The sequence below is a fragment of the Bufo bufo genome, chromosome 6 (assembly GCF_905171765.1).
Source record: "Bufo bufo chromosome 6, aBufBuf1.1, whole genome shotgun sequence".
Taxonomy (NCBI): domain Eukaryota; kingdom Metazoa; phylum Chordata; class Amphibia; order Anura; family Bufonidae; genus Bufo; species Bufo bufo.
Window position 1 is genome coordinate 232,455,670 of NC_053394.1, and position 17,375 is coordinate 232,473,044.

At 43.0% G+C, this 17,375-nt stretch overlaps 1 protein-coding gene across 2 annotated transcripts in view; it reads left to right on the top strand.

The window, feature by feature from the left end:
* The first annotated feature begins 2,408 nt into the window (after positions 1-2,408).
* GHITM (growth hormone inducible transmembrane protein) overlaps positions 2,409-17,375 on the top strand; it is a 43,993-nt gene continuing 29,026 nt past the window's right edge. Inside the window, exons 1-4 of one of the 2 annotated variants that reach the window (XM_040436324.1) lie at positions 2,409-2,527; positions 3,318-3,485; positions 8,522-8,624; positions 13,090-13,201. In XM_040436324.1, coding sequence (XP_040292258.1) covers positions 3,357-3,485; positions 8,522-8,624; positions 13,090-13,201 — 344 coding nt within the window. In that variant the 5' untranslated portion in view covers positions 2,409-2,527; positions 3,318-3,356. The remainder of the gene's footprint in view (positions 2,528-3,317; positions 3,486-8,521; positions 8,625-13,089; positions 13,202-17,375) is intronic. The other variant, XM_040436326.1, reaches the window with a different exon arrangement.

Genomic DNA, 17,375 nt, shown 5'->3' on the forward strand with positions numbered 1-17,375 from the left:
CGGGGTGTGGGAGGTTATTTGAGGATCAGGAGGCGTTCTTGGGATTCAAATTAAGGGGGGCTGGGCACTGCAGGGGGGCGTCACTGGGCACCGGAGAGGTAAAAAAACGCCCCTCTGGGCACCTTGGAGCTTCATTAGCATATCATAAAAAGGGCTTTTTTATCAAAAGGACAAAATGAAATAAAGTAAGAAGAAGACTGCTGAAAATAAGGAACTTTAGTGAACATGGCGATGATGACAGCTTAAAATGGTAAAAGCAGGTGACAGATTCCCATTAACAGATTTAACAGTGATCATTATGATGGGATAACCCCTTTAATATTTAGAATACTAGGTCGACCTGGTTATGTATAAAAACTGCAATTGACTAAAATTTATGACTGTCATGAAGTACAATGTGGCACAATCTCAGAATGGCTTGGAAAAATAAAAGCATTCCAAAGCTATTACCACATAAAGTGACACCTCAGAATTGCAAAAAATGGCCTGGGCAGGAAGGTGAAAACTGGCCTGGGGTAGAAGGGGTTAATCAATCATTACATGTACTTAAAATGGTGCATTAAAAACTATAACTTGTCCTGCAAAAAATAAGATCTCATACAAGTACATTGATGAAAAAACAAAAAAGTTATAGCTTTTGGAATGCAATTTTTAAAAAAATGCACGTGGTCACTAAGGGCTCTTTCACACAAGCAGATGCCGTGCGGGTAATCCGCTGCGTGAAAGACAGTCAAGCCCCGTTCCGGACAGCAGAGACACGGAGCATTAACCTTATTGATAATGCTCTTTGCCTCTCTGTGACCTTTTTACTACAAAATCACAGAGAGATAAAGTTGTCACCGTGATTTTGTAGTAAAAAGATCACAGAGAGGCAAAGAGCATTATCCATCAGGGAGGCTTTGTGGACCCGGGAGGCACCCGTAGCACCAGTGTGTGACGTCACACCGAAGGTTCCCTTGGAAACAACAACGCCGCTTCCCCCTGCGAGAGCGCAGCTACCGGCCGGAGCAAAAGACACCAGCACACGGGAGAGAATACAGAAGGGAGATTCCCCGGACAGAACTGACAGCGCAGTGACGGGCAAGTATCCTCTACACTATACATAGTAATGTATATGAATGTGAGACCAAGTAGGATTCCACAATACAACGATAATAACCACCAGCGGCCACTTTCTATACATAGTCCACACTATATGATAATTAGCCTTCGTTTTCGAATAATAGGACTGTTTTCAGAGTCAGCGCGGGTTCATCCACATACAACATATTCTGGCATTATCAATCATGTTAATGCTCCGTGTCTCTGCTGTCCGGAAAGGGGCTTGGCTCTCTTTCACGAAGCAGATTACCCGTATGGGCTCCGCCCATGTGAAAGAGCCCTAAGGGATTAAAATACCTTTAATTATTTGCGGATCTGCAAAATACGGCCTCCTGCACACGGACGTTTTTTCCCCCCCGTTTACTGGCTGTTTTTTGCGTTCCGTATACGGTACTATTTATTTCAATGGTTCCACAAAAAAAACGGAATGTACTCCGTATGCATTCCGTTTCCGTATTTCAGTTCCGTTTTAACATAGAACATGTCCTATTATTGCCCGCAAATTACGTTCAGTGGCTCCATTCAAGTTAATGGGTCCGCATAAAAAATGAACACATACGGAAATGTATCCGTATGTCTTCCGTTTCCGTTCTTTGCTGAACCATCTATTGAAAATGTTATGCCCAGCCCAATTTTATCTATGTAATTACTGTATATGCCATACGAAAAAACGGAACAGAAACACAACGGAAACGGAACAACGGATCCGTGAAAAACGGACCGCAAAACACTGAAGAAGCCATACGGTCGTGTGCAATAGGCCTACTAAAGATGTATACGGAAACGTACTCTGTCTGTTTTTTGCGGACATGCAGAAGATTTTGCTAAACAACTGCTCCAGATATTTGCAGACAGCAAATAAGGTACAGCCGTCTCCCAGATGCTTACACAGGTCTGAGAAAAGCGCCAGGTTATCAGACTCTCTCGTTTAACAGGTGCCACACAACATTGCGGTTTAGTACTGTACATGACATTCATTCTGCGATTTGAAAATGACTTCAGGCACAAGCCAAGCGAAATGTATACGGCTATAACACCTCTGAGAGGCCTGCACTATGCCGTATTGACAGGAATCCTCAGAGGCCGCTGAACGGTAAGACAGGTACAAACGTCTGGAACCATCCCAGGCCACACACCAATAACACGCTAACAAGCGTGCCTTACGTAACTCTCCTGTTATCGCGCCGTGCCCTACACAGCAGAGCCTGACGCACGTCGAACAGACTTCTGGGACTTGAAGTTTTTCTTGTAGTCTCCTGTACTCTGATTGCAGCTGCAGCAAGACGTCAACTACTACATTTCCCGGCGTTCCCAGCGTGATGACTTCGGCTGCCAGGAAGCTTCGGGAAGGTTACTGAGCGCTTACATCAGAGTGTCACTGCCTGCGCAGTGTGTTCAGAGTGCTGGAGTTTCTTGGAGCTTGTGGGTAAGTTTTGTGGTTATATATACCTGATTATATATTTTGTTAAATAGGTTCATTCCTATATTAATATATGTATGTCTTTACACGTTCGTACATGTGTGTGTATATAATATATATTTGTGTGCATAGTATATTGAGTGTATATATGAATATACCTTTGTCATATAGATGCTTATTTATATTTGTATCATTTCTGGTTATAAATACAAATGATTATAATGTATTTTCACTATATTAGAAGAAACCACAGGCTATATTCTGCTATGTTGGGATGTACATTACATAGATTAGTGACGTGCTAGGCGTTGGTTAGTATAACACTACTCCCTAGTCCTGTGCTGGCTGTAAAGCAGTCAGAAAACCAGTGACGGTGCATTTTGTTGCACTCAATCTGCGTGAGTTTCATGTGGATTTCGCTGCGTTACAAAGGGTGAAATGCGATACCTGTCAATTTGGGAATGACCACAACTCAATCGCGTTGGATCTGAAATTTATTCGTAGCGCATTGTTTTGTCAGTGTTAATGCCCACACCGTTTTATAGTTGCCATTTACATTAAACAATGTGGTCCCCCGTGTGTCCGCACCTCGATGCGGAGTGCATACGCCCACGGTCTGCAACAAGCTCACGGCGGCACCACGGTCGTGTGAATGGGGCCTTATCCACACATTTTATTACAGTGTGTCCCCTCTCCTTCTTTCTATTTTATCTTTTTAGAAGCATTTAGTACTGCTAAAAACGTATATTAGTAAGTAGTCTTAGTAAATTTTGTTGTAAATATGTGTTGTTTTCAGGTTTATCGTCTAAGGCCTCTGCACACAAACTGACACAAGATGTTTGCTGTAAGGCTAGCATGCCTTAAAAGCGTTCCCACGCTCATCCGCCCAGCGCTGATTCAGCCGGCACCAACTTTAAGGAACACCGCTCTCAAGACAAACCAATGGCTCTTGCAGCCGAACCAGGTAAGAAGTTAATGCCTTGGAAAAGCTCTTCTCCATGGAGGTTAATGGTGCCTGTATAGGGGCCGGGTTCCAGTTTTTGAGAAGAAGACTAGAAGAATTTAATATATTTAGGGGTTTTGCTTTGATTTCATCCTAATTTATTTAAATGTTTCAGTGAGGGGAAAAAAGCGCTATAATGGAAACCACAGTATAAACTGAATCCTGATATTGTGATCGACAATTTTTCATAGAAGCATCAACTTGCCAAATTGTTACTCGCGTAAGCCAGGCAACGCAACCCTCAGTGTAGGCTATATGAGATCATTAAGAATTAGGAATTTTGATCAAATACAAAACGGGTGTTAAATCTAAAATAATTGAGTGGAGGGCACTCGGTTATTTGGTGTTGTACAGAATTATCCACTTGGATTAATATAAAGTTTATTACCAAATGATTATAGCTGGGTACATGTAGATTAAAAGTTCATAAAAATACATAATTACATACATTATGTATTTTTATGAACTTTTAATCTACATGTACCCAGTTATAATCGTTTGGTCATAAAAACTACAAAAAATGGTGTGGTGTTAAAAGGCAGCAAGTGCTCAACCCCATATGCAGTTGTGAATCCTATACCCTGGGGGGCAGATCCCGCACTTGTGGCCCGTTGCTAATGGTGATCCCCAGCAGAAATGCATACAGTGGAGGATGCCCGCAGCGGACCACAAGTACCACAAAAAGACATCCTACACAAGATCGAAAAATGTGTGGATGTAAATAGCTGTATGAAATAAACATTAGTAAGAAAGGTGCACTACTGTGGATGCAAACAGCCAAATATGACTAAACCCTCAAACTGGTGTTAAAATTGAGAAGTTAGACCAATATATCCTTATATTAAGGACCTATCTGAGCCTTAGCACCGCGCCAAGGTATCTCAAGTAGCTCGGGACCTAACGCTAACCTACCTGTGCCGTATGGGCAATACCAGGAGCCAGTGGGCAAATTACAGGAGTGTAAGGCTACGTTCACACTCACGTTTGGTGCGGATCCGTCATGGATCTGCACAGACGAATCTGCACCGATAATACAACCGCTTGCATTTAACATTGCCAAAATGGATCCGTCTTGAACACCATTGAAAGTCAATGGGGGACGGATCCGTTTTCTATTGTGCAAAATTGTGTCAGCCGTCCCCATTGACTTACATTTTGTGTCAGAACGGATCCGTTTGGCTCAGTTCCGTCAGACGGACACCAAAACGCTGCAAGCAGCGTTTTGATATCCGCCTCCAGAGCGGAATGTAGACGGAACGGAGGCAAACTGATGCATTCTGAATGGATCCTTTTCCATTCAGAATGCATTAGGGAAAAACTGATCCGTTTTGGACCGCTTGTGAGAGCCCTGAACGGATCTCACAAATGGAAACCAAAACGCCAGTGTGAATGTAGCCTAAGGTCTGACTCGCAGCAAACTCCCAGTTAGCTCCAGCATGCAGCCATGCTTGCAATGGGAGGAGGCTGTGAGTCCCACCCAAGACTGATAAGGCCCAGGCCTCACAGGTGCACCTAAATGTGCCTTATTTTGGTAATAAACTTTTTATGTTAATCCAAGTGGATAATTCTGTAAAACACCAGATAAGAGTGCCCTCCACTCAATTATTTTCAATTTTACTGTTCAAATAGACAGTCGGTGTGTCGAGGAGTGAGCACCGATACCATAGTTCATAGTCGGTAGAGCCACTGTAAATGTATTGATTTTCAAGTGTTAACGCTATCAACGCTCCAGCGCCAATATACTGGCCCACCCTGCAGGGCTTTCTATACATAGCTGCAGTGGTAATGTGCCCATATACAGTTACTGGCCTCAGAGGTCTTGTGAAGTATACTTTTGAGCCCAATGATGTGGGTCTGTGGGGAGAACCAGAGCAGCGGAGTACAGCGCTGACATTTCCACAGAATTTAACAGGTTGTCTCACTTCAGCAAATAGCATTTATCATGTAGAAGAAGTTAATACAAGGCATTTACTAATGTATTTTCTCCTTTGCTGGCTGGATTCCTTTTTCCATCACATTATACACTACTTGTTTCCATGGCTACGACCACCTTGCAATCCAGCAGTGGTGGTTGTGCTTGCACACTATAGAAAAGCACCAGTCTATGTGAGCTCCCATGGTCCCGGCCACCAGAGAGGTTGGCACTTTTGCCTATAGTGTACGACCACCATTAATTAATCCAGCCAGCAAAGGAAGCGATATGGACAACCACAATACATTAGAAAGTGCCTTGTAATAACTTTCTCTACATAGAAAATGCTATTTCCTGCAGTGAGACAACCCCTTTAATGTAGTGGCAGTGTGCATGCTGCAGTCCTCCGTTCAAAGCTGGGGACACAATGCAAGTGATCACCTATCATGTGATTATTTATACACATTGAAAAGAAGGTTACCCTGAGTTGTTCCGTCTCACCATTTCGGCAGTGATATTGGGACAAAGTGCAGACCTCAGGTGGCCGGCCTTACGGAAACTGCTTAGTGCAGATTTTGCATGAGCTGAATGTTGAGTAGAAACCTGTGACTTTTTGACATTTTCTACCACTCGGATCACTTTTTTATAATTGGGCTGGCTTTAGTAGAAGGGTCGCAGCTTCCTCGGCTAACACATTATAATTCACTGCCTTAAATTTTATAGCTTAATATAGTTTCTAGTGAACAGATAGCTGAAAATATGCCAAATGTGGCACATCTTATGCCAGCTAGGGTTGTTGTGGGTATCGAAATTTCGATACCCAATCGATACTTTTGTCCCGGTATTGATACTGGGCTGCTGTTGGCGCGCTCGTGTTCCCTCAGCAGCACAGGGGAGAAGGAAGCTGTCTCTCCCTCCCCCCTGTGCCGCTGCTGCTGCCACCAATGGGGAGAGAGGGGAGGGCGCACTACGCCACCAATGATAGGACTTTTCATGACTCCGGACTTTTAAGTAGCAGGCTACTTAGAGCGGCGCCCAGAGATGTCCCAGCACATACTATTATTCCTGAGCGCCGCTCCGTTCGCCCGCTGTGCCCCATTACTGTCTCCTGCTCCATATGCTAATTACTACTATCGGAGCAATGGGGAGGAGACATCAGCTTCTCTGGTGGGCGTTCCTTCTCCCTGGCTGTAGCAGAACGTCACAGCCAGGGAGAAGGAACGCCCAGGAGAGAAGCTGATGTCTCCTCCCCATTGCTCCGATAGTAGTAATTAGCATACGGAGCAGGAGAAGATAACGGGGGCACAGCGGCGAACGGAGCGGCGTCCAGAAATAATAGTAAGTGCAGGGAGATCCCTGGGCGCCGCTCTATGTAGCCTGCTACTTAACAAAGTCCGAAGCCATATAAGGTCGTCTTTAACTTTTTAATACAGGAGGCGGGTGCTGGCAGCAGAATTGCAGAGCCGACATCCTGCCTCTGACAGGGAGCTGTGATCAGCGGTAGTTAACGCACCTGAGGGGTTAACTGCCGCTGATCTGCTGCCAATACCCGCCTCCTGTATTAAAGGTTAATTAGCATTGGTGGCACAGTGCGCCCCCCCCCAGTATTATAATCATTGGTGGCAGTGGCCACAGGGTCCCCTCCTCCTCCATTGGTGGTGCATTGGCAGCTTCTGATCGGAGCCCCAGCAATGTAATTCTGGGGCTCCGATCGGTTACCATGGCAGCCAGGACGCTACTGAAGCCCTGGCTGCCATGGTAATCTCTCTGCTGCTGTGTGTACTATGCACAGAGCAGCAGGGAGAGTGTGAAGTCCTATTCACCCTAATAGAGCTCTATCGGGGTGAATAGGACAAGGGATGAAAAGATCCTAGGATAGTTATTAAATAAACAGTAAAAAAAAAAAAAAGTTGAAAAAAAGCCACCAAAATATTAAGTAGAAATCACCTCTTTCCCAATTTAACATATAAACAATAAATAAAAAAACATCGATATGTCCGAAAAGTCCAAACTATTAAAATATTTTAAAAAATCTATGCGGTGAACGCCGGAACAGGAAAAAAAACTGTGCGATTCGTCATTTTCTTTTTTTTTTTAAATGTGGAATGCACGTGGCTTTTTTGGTTTATTTTTTTCACGTGGTATCGAGTATCGCAATACTTTTTTTATGGTATGGAAATCTGATAAAAAATTTGGTATCGCAACAACTCTAATGCCATCAGGCTTTTGATTAAGAATGAACTATAAAACACCAATCTTAATACATTTTTCTAGTCAGTGTGTTCGATGTATGAGAACCGTAAACCAGCTTCACCTGCACTACAGGATGCCGGCAGCACGGACCCCACTCCAGTCCAGCCACATAAATCTAGTGCCAGGAGTAAAACGTGCATGCTTTATTGATCCATGTTCACAAACCGTACATTTGCACTGCACTACGTCTTATGTGTTTCAGACGTGATGGGCATCCCTATTCATGAGTAAGAATGTAAATTGCATCCAAAACACGTGAGTGGTAGTGCAGTGCAACAGGTACTGTTTGTGAGCATTTTAACATGGATCAATAAAGCATGAAAGATTTATTTGGATTTTTTTAGATGTATACACCAGGAAATTTTCTTAGCATATAAACCCATGTAGTCATGTGTGATCTAGCCTTAAAGGGGTGCTCATCACATGAAAATGAGAAGTTACCAACCTTGATCATTTCCCCTCTACCATCTACTCTCTCTGACACTTGTGGGGGACATCTCCATATTTCCTTATAGCACATATGGACAGGGACAGTCCTGATAGAACCTTTTGAATGTGTGTGTGTGTATATATATGTGTGTGTATGTATATATGTATATATGTATATATGTATATGTATGTATATATATATATATATATATATATACATATCTCCCGAATTCACTTTTCAGTGACCACGACATTGACCTTTGCCGTGGTTGTCCATATTTAATCTTCTAGATTCTTACTTATATTCATTTTCATACTACAATTGACCATATTGAATCACATTTTATCTGGATATGTAACCTGATTCTTAAGACTTCTCATGCTGTGTATTTTATTTAAACAGGGTTATTCCACTAAAACTAGATTTGGTATGCGTCGTGCAAAGACCGCACGTGAAGAAGTCAAAGAAGCAGCATTGGAGCCATCAGTGGGAACAGCAGCACGTTGTAAGTATGAGTTGACTAGGATTTCTACAGTTTCTAGATAATTTTGACCTCTGATGCATATATTTTGTAGTAACTAATACAAACACTAGACTTAAAGGGGTTGTCCAGGAATAATTACTTTTTATGTAATGCCCACAGCCCTTCCCCCTGATACAGAAAATTGATACTTACCTGCTCCCTGCTGCTCCGGTCCTTTGCGTTGTCTCTGCTGTGTCCATGTTACAGTCCCCGTAATGTTTACATTGGCGCTTTATATTCACATGCTCTGCTGCAGCCATTGACTAGATTCATTGGTGACGTGGCCACAAGTAGATATACAAGAAATCCGCAGCACTTGTCAATGTGATAAATCCAAGGTGGTTTATTCCATATACAGCAAGATGGTGCGACGTTTCGACCTAACCCGGTCTTTCTCAAGCAACAAAATGAATTTAGTCTGTATGTGCTTTATACCATACAAAGTGGGTGGAGCCATCGCTTCCCCAGGTGAGGTGATATATCCAATTATATCCAAATACATATACATCGTCATAATAATGAGGATCGTTTCCGATCCAGTATGGTGAACAATCTTAGTGACATATAAACATATACACTTCTATATAATAATAACATTGTCTCCTACCCTAAGGTGACGTCCCCGGGGTTCTAACCCATGTCCGCAGTATTCTTAGCGTCCCGGAAGTCGCACTGCGCATGCGTGCCCGCCTACCATCAGCCAATAGAAATTTTTTTTCAAGTATCGCGTCATCTGTTGTCAGTATCCACAGGCAAAAGTGCTTCCCGGCATCGCACCAGATGACCCGAGTCATGACGCAGGTAGTTACCATGGGGACGCGGCTATTGACACAACAAACTGCTGGATCATCCGCGTTACCCCACATACTACCTCCTCATTATATAGATAGTGAAAGGGTGAGTGGCGGTGGGTGGAAAGGTCAATGTCATCGGTCCTCAGGCAGTAACATTTAAAATTACTCTATTAAATCACGGGTTCAAGTCCCTAAATGTTATATGTGGTTCCTCCAGGTGGAATACCGATTTCACTCGGTTCTCCCTCCTTCCTGAGGATACCCCATACCCATGCATACTTCTCCTTATAAAAGTGTACATGTCCCCATCCGTGACATCAGATGAGACATGTGTACACTTTTCAGGGTTATTTTCAGTCGCTAAGGGCACCACACGGATCGATCACCGCAAAGTGACAACAGTCCAGGTGGCCCACCGCGGCTGTCCACTCATGCATCATTATATGTTCAGTGGCCATGGACCAACGTCATGCACTTACCACCGCCTGCCAAACCCAAGCACCATACAATGTCAGATATCAGGCTGAGTTAAACGGGGTCAGCATGGGAAAATTTGCGGATCAGGGATAGTCCCGGTGAGGTCCATCCTATGGGGGGACAAGAATAAATATAAAAAGAAGTGTTAAGTGAAACCCATACATAAAATCCTCACAACAATAACCTTTGTTGGGCACAAAACTTAGTTACTAAAAACAAAAAAGAGTTTGTTCATCTATACTGTGTGAAAGAAACAGGGATCCCTTACAGGAAGACCCCCAAGTTGAAGTCCCTGTTGAGTCCCCTTGGTTCCCGTGTATTTAACCTATATATCCACTTAAGTTCCAATTGTTTTAGAAGGGTTTCTCGATCTCCCCCCCTCCTAAGTGGTGGTATTCCATCTATTACCTGGAACCTTAATTGTGACACACTGTGTCCCAATTTGTGGAAATGTTCCGGTACTGGAAGGTCCAGGGCTTCCTTGCGGATTTTGGACTTGTGCTGTGTAATCCTCTTTTTGACTTCCTGTGTGGTCTCCCCCACATAAAGGAGCCCACACGGGCACTGAAGGATATACACAACATGAGTTGAATTACAGGTATAGAACTGCCTGATCTCATATCTTTTCCTTGTGTGCGGATGTACAAATGTTTTACCTTTTGCCATGTTATTACAGTGGCAACAGCCTAGGCATGGGTAACATCCTGTTTGTTTATGCTGTTGTACATTCAGGGGTTTATCTGTGTGTACCAATTTATCCCTGACATTGGGGCCTCTCCTGTATGAAAACAGGGGAGGATTTTTGAATTCTGGGGTATCTGGAAATGCCTGAGTAAGCAATGTCCAGTTTTTTCTGATCACCGTGGCAACCTGTCTGCTCATTGCTGTGTACCTAGATACAAAGGGGATTCTGGCTTGTATCTGTGTTTTTATTTTCATTTTTCTTGAGCAACATTTCCCTCTCCATCCTACGAGCCCTATCCTGATGTTTGTTCGTCAATTGTAGGGGATAGCCTCTCCTGATAAATTTTTGGTTCATCTCTTGCAATCTGACCTCCACCCTTTCTTCATCACTAACTATTCTGCGTACTCGCAGGAATTGACTATAGGGGAGCGATTTTATCATTGCTCGTGGGTGTGAGCTGTCATATTGCAAGATATTGTTCTTATCAGTATTCTTTATGTGGATGTCCGTGCCCAATACATCCCCCTGTACACACACCAGTGTGTCCAGAAATTGTAATTGGGTTTTGGAACTGACTCTCTAGTAAATTTCAATGCTGGGTGGATGTTATTCAAATGCTCATTAAATGCCTCCAATTCAGATTCAGTACCTGTCCATATAAGAAAGATATCGTCTATGTATCTCATCCAGCCCCTCACTTTACTGAAGAAGCTGGATGGATACACAGACGAACTCTCTACATAGGACATGTAGATATTAGCATACACCGGTGCAGCATTAGACCCCATCGCGGTCCCCCTGTTTTGCACAAAGAATTGATCTTTAAACTTAAAATAATTGCACGTTAGTATGATCTCTAGCAACGCCAGAATAAAATTCACCATAACAGGTTTATACTCTGAGTTGCGTAAGGCATACCTAACTGCTTCAAGTCCTTTGTCATGGTCAATACTGGTGTAAAGACTGACCACATCAAATGAGACCAGTGTGTCCCCTGGCTGAAATGTCAACTCCCTTAACTTAAGTAAGAAATGGGTGGTATCCTTCACATAGGACGTTGCATCAATAGCATATTTTTGGAGTACTCCATCCAAAAAAATGGCCGATCGTGAAAGGACAGAGTTGATCCCAGACACTATAGGGCGTCCTGGTGGATCAACTCTGTCCTTATGAATCTTCGGCAGGGTGTACAGAACCGGTGTCACGGGATGCACTACGATAAGGTAGTCATGTAATGAGTTGTCAATGATATCCTCGGCATATGCGTCATCGACCAGGAGCCTAATCTTACGAGAAATCTCGAATTTAGGGTCATGGTCGACGAGGCGATACACCGAGGCATCATCCAGTTGTCTCTGTATCTCCTGTTCATACTTCACCGTATCCATGATGACGATAGCTCCGCCTTTGTCGGCGGGCTTAATGGTTATTTCATCCCTATTGCTAAGTTTGTTAAGTGTTTCTCTTTCTGTCCTGGTTAGATTAGATTTAAATCTAATCTGAGATTGTTCTCTTAATTTTTGCATACCTTTCTTGACCAATGCTATATAGGCCTCAATAACCTCTATATTTGGCGGGGGTTGGAACCTGCTTTTTAATGAGAGATTAAACTCTTTAAGGGTCATAATGTTGTCCCTATCACCCCTCCCCTCATTAGTGATATTACCATCCTTTTCAGAAAAAAAACCTTTGAGCCTTAAACGTCTAAAAAACATATACAAATCAACCTCGTATTCAAACCAGTCTATGAACATAGTAGGGCAATAGGATAAGCCCTTATTGAGCAGAGTCACAAGTAGCACATCACCGGTAGAGCTAGTCATTAAATAAAAAGTAATTATTCCTAGTAAACCCCTTTAAAAAAGCACTCCCGCAAAAATTATTCTTTGTCCCGTTAGAAAGGTACATGATGTAAATTGTAGTGAAGGGAATATTTGCACCGGTAACTGTATTTGTAAGTTTTCCACTTTGTGAGCATGTGACCAACGCCCTGACTCTCCAACTAACACAGTAGCTTGTGTGTGGACAGGAAGTAAGTTTCTCCATTCATTCCTATGGGAGCTTCAATGGCAGTCTCAGAGGAATGAATAGAGAAATTCATTTCCTGTCCACACACAACTGTTGGAGAGTCATTGTCGGTCACATGACACAGCTGAGGACCAGAAGGGGGTGGATAACTCACATCTACAGCCACCTGAAAAAATATAACCTTCACAACAGTTTATATCCTGTAACCTTCTAACAAGTACTTCTTTGAATGGTTTGTGGGAGTCCGTTGGGACCAGTAATTGGGTGTAGTGGTCATGTGGAGTATACTGGCATATTACATCTACAGCCCGACAGGCAGGATCCGAGTGGCAGAGGATGAAATGGGTGGGTATACATTCTTTTATTATTTTATAATGATAAAATGGTTAATAATCAATAAAGGATGGTTTACTTTGTGCTTTTATAAATGGATATAAATATTAATGATTTTTCTTTTCTTCAGTTGATGCAACAGGGAGACTGATTGTTGCTGGAAGTGCTGTGATTGGTCTTGGGGCGCTTTGTTATTATGGATTGGGAATGTCTAATGAAATTGGTGCCATTGAGAAGGCTCTGTAAGTTCCTTTCAATTATTTATTCTTCTCAGAAATGTGCACATGCATACTTGTTGCTCAGTTTTGACCACCCCTTCCCAAAGCAGAGTCCAGGAGCGTATAGTGCGTCTTCCTTAGCCTTCCTAAAAGGGGCTGTCTGCTTCAGGAAGAGAGTCAGTCAGCAGCTCTCCTTCAGTCAGATCAGAAACGAGTGCTCGGTAACACTGATTGAAGGAGAGCGAATAGCGAGGGCTCTCCTGAGGCATACTCGCACAGTCTTCGTGGAAGGGATGTTCAGCACTAGCAAATTACTGCTGGAGACCACCCATTCTTATGACGTTACTATAAGCAGGGCTGTGGAGTCGGTAGATAAATGTTCCGACTCCTCAGTTTTATGTACTTTCGACTCCCCGACTCCGACTCCTCTGTATTAATATGCAAATTTATTTTATACATTCCTTGAGGGAAAGAAACGCAACCTACCACAGGACTACTGGCTGGGAAGCTGCTTTCTCCTTTGTGTGCTGATCTTCTGCTGATGATAGGGCAGTGGGAGGATCCAGGAAGGGGCATTTATTCTAAAACATGATTTTCCTAGGAGAATCCCATAGTCATGTTTAAAGTTTAAGCTAACAATCGGAGTTTACAAGTTTTTATAGCCTTAGCTAAATGACAGCAGTTTTTCCAATGGTTTACAGCTTCAGTCTTGAACTATTGGCCCTCCATTCCCTTCACTTATACAAGTGTCTCACTCTCTAGTCCTGCAAAAAACATATTTATTTAATCCCTTATCAGTGAGAGGCTAGGTTACACATGGACGCTGCGTTCCCTGTAAAAGCAGAACACAACACTATGGAAAGTATAAGTATTGCAGCTCCTAATTGTGCGTTGCGTGCCATATAGTGAAGCACATGAAAAGCATGCTTCTTCACGGTCACTTAACGTGTTTGTTTTGCGGTTACGTGAGGCACTGCATGCATTGGTCTTTATTCTTACAGTAGAGAAGTCATTAATTATAATGATATAATTTTTCCAATCTAAATTTAGTAGGAGTCGGAGTCGGTTCATTGTTTGCCGACTCCGACTCCAGGTACCCAAAATTTCCCCCGACTCCGACTCCACAGCCCTGACTATAAGTGTCACTGTCTCACGAGAGTGGTGCTTTAGAGGTTTCCAGTGAAGCAAAATTATGCTTGGGTACACAGCCTGTTCTAAATATATATAAAAAAAAAAAAGTATACTCCATTGTTCCACTGCCACTTCTGTTCCGAGCCTGACCGGCACTCTGTCGTTTGGGCTCCAGATCAGCTCTGTATGGGAGTGGCATAAAAAAAAAAAAACACAATGCCAGATTTTTATTTTTGTCACCTTGCCACCTAAAAATAATTGAATTAACCCCTTCCCAACATTTGCCATACATGTATTTAAAAGGGTCTTTAACCTCTTAAGGACATAGGGCGTACAGGTACGCCCTTGTGCCCTGGTACTTAAGGACACAGGGCGTACATGTACGCCCTGTGTATTTTCGATCACTGCCGTGCGGCTGGCAGTGATCGGAACCCGGTGCCTGCTCAAATCATCGAGCAGGCACCTAGGCTAAATGCGCGGGGGGGTCCCGTGACCCCCCCATGTCGGCGATCGCGGCAAACCGCAGGTCAATTCAGACCTGCGGTTTGCTGCGATTTCTGAAGTTTCTGGTCCCCGCAGTCCCTGACCGCAGGGATCAGAAACTTTATATGCCATAAAAAAAGTTTTATTTACCCCCCCCTGCACCCCCGAATGATTTTTATGGTGGCGGGAGGTGCAGGGGGAGGGTTGCGGGCGGTGTGGGCGGTGCGGGAGGCGGGCGGTGCGGCAGGCGGGATCGCGATCCCCCGCCCGCCTCCCCTTGTATAATCGTTGGTGTCTAGTGGGGATACCAGGGTGCCAGCACATTGCTGGCACCCTGGTATAAACGGCTGACATCTGCGATGCGATGTCAGCCGTTTAACCCTTTCCATACAGCGGTCCGTACGGACCGCTGTATGGAAAAGGTTAACAGCGCAGGGAGCTCCCTCCCTCTCCCATCGGGGGGCTGCTGTGCCTTTGCAGCCCCCCGATGGGGAGGGAGAGAGCCCCCCGAGAGATCCCCTCCTTACCCTTCCCCGTCTGCGAAGTTCTGAGCAGTACTGAGCAGACGGGGAAGGTTCCCATGGCAACAGGACGCCTCTCAGGCGTCCTGCTGTCCATGGTGCTGAACAGATCTGTGCTGAATGGCATAGATCTGTTCAGTGTAAGTAAAATACAGTACAGAACAATATATATTGTACTGTACTGTATTATTCAGACATCAGACCCACTGGATCTTCAAGAACCAAGTGGGTCTGGGTCAAAAAAAAGTGAATAAAAGTGAAAAAAAAGTAAAAATCAAAAAACACATTTATCACTGATAAAAAATGAAAAAAATAAAATTCCCTACACATGTTTGGTATCGCCGCGTCTTAACGACCTGATCTATAAAACGGTCATGTTACTTTACCCGAACGGTGAACACCATAAAAATAAAAAATAAAAAACTATGATGAAATTGAAATTTTGCCCACCTTACTTCCCAAAAAAGGTAATAAAAGTGATCAAAAAAGTCGCATGTACGCCAAAATTGTAACAATCAAACCGTCATCTCATCCCGCAAAAATCATACCCTACCCAAGATAATCGCCCAAAAACTGAAAAAACTATGGCTCTTAGACTATGGAAACACTAAAACATGATTTTTTTTGTTTCAAAAATGAAATCATTGTGTAAAACTTACATAAATAAAAAAAAAGTATACATATTAGGTATCGCCGCGTCCGTATCGCCCGGCTCTATAAAAATATCACATGATCTAACCCCTCAGATGACCACCGTAAAAAAATAAAAATAAAAACGGTGTAAAAAAAGCCATTTTTTGTCATCTTACGTCACAAAAAGTGTAATAGCAAGCAATCAAAAAGTCATATGCACCCCAAAATAGATGCCAATCAAACCGTCATCTCATCCCGCAAAAAATGAGACCCTACTTAAGATAATCGCCCAAAAACTGAAAAAACTATGGCTCTTAGACTATGGAGACACTAAAACATTTTTTTGGTTTTAAAAATGAAATCCTTGTGTAAAACGTACATAAATAAAAAAAATTGTATACATATTAGGTATCTCCGCGTCCGTGACAACCTGCTCTATAAAATTACCACATGATCTAACCTGTCAGATGAATGTTGTAAATAACAAAAAAAAAACGGTGCCAAAAAAGCTATTTCTTGTTACCTTGCCGCACAAAAAGTGTAATATAGAGCAACCAAAAATCATATGTACCCTAAACTAGTACCAACAAAACTGCCACCCTATCCCGTAGTTTCTAAAATGGGGTCACTTTTTTGGAGTTTCTACTCTAGGGGTGCATCAGGGGGGCTTCAAATGGGACATGGTGTCAAAAAAACCAGTCCAGCAAAATATGCCTTCCAAAAACCATATGGTGTTCCTTTCCTTCTGCGCCCTGCCATGTGCCCGTACAGCTGTTTACGACCACATATGGGGTGTTTCTGTAAACTACAGAATTAGGGCCATAAATAATGAGTTTTGTTTGGCTGTTAACCCTTGCTTTGTAACTGGAAAAAAAATATTAAAATGGAAAATCTGCCAAAAAAGTGAAATTTTGAAATTGTATCTCTATTTTCCATTAAATCTTGTGCAACACCTAAAGGGTTAACAAAGTTTGTAAAATCAGTTTTGAATACCTTGAGGGGTGTAGTTTCTTAGATGGGGTCACTTTTATGGAGTTTATAATCTAGGGGTGCATCAGGGGGGCTTCAAATGGGACATGGTGCCAAAAAAACAGTCCAGCAAAATCAGCCCTCCAAAAACCAAACGGCGCACCTTTCACTCTACGCCCCGCTGTGTGCCCGTACAGTAGTTTACGGCCACATATGGGGTGTTTCTGTAAACAGCAGAGTCAGGGCAATAAAGATACAGTCTTGTTTGGCTGTTAACCCTTGCTTTGTTAGTGGAAAAAATGGGTTAAAATGGAAAATTAGGCAAAAAAATGAAATTCTCAAATTTCATCGCCATTTGCCAATAACTCTTGTGAAACACCTAAAGGGTTAACGACGTATGTAAAATCAGTTTTGAATACCTTGAGGGGTGTAGTTTCTTAGATGGGGTCACTTTTAGGGAG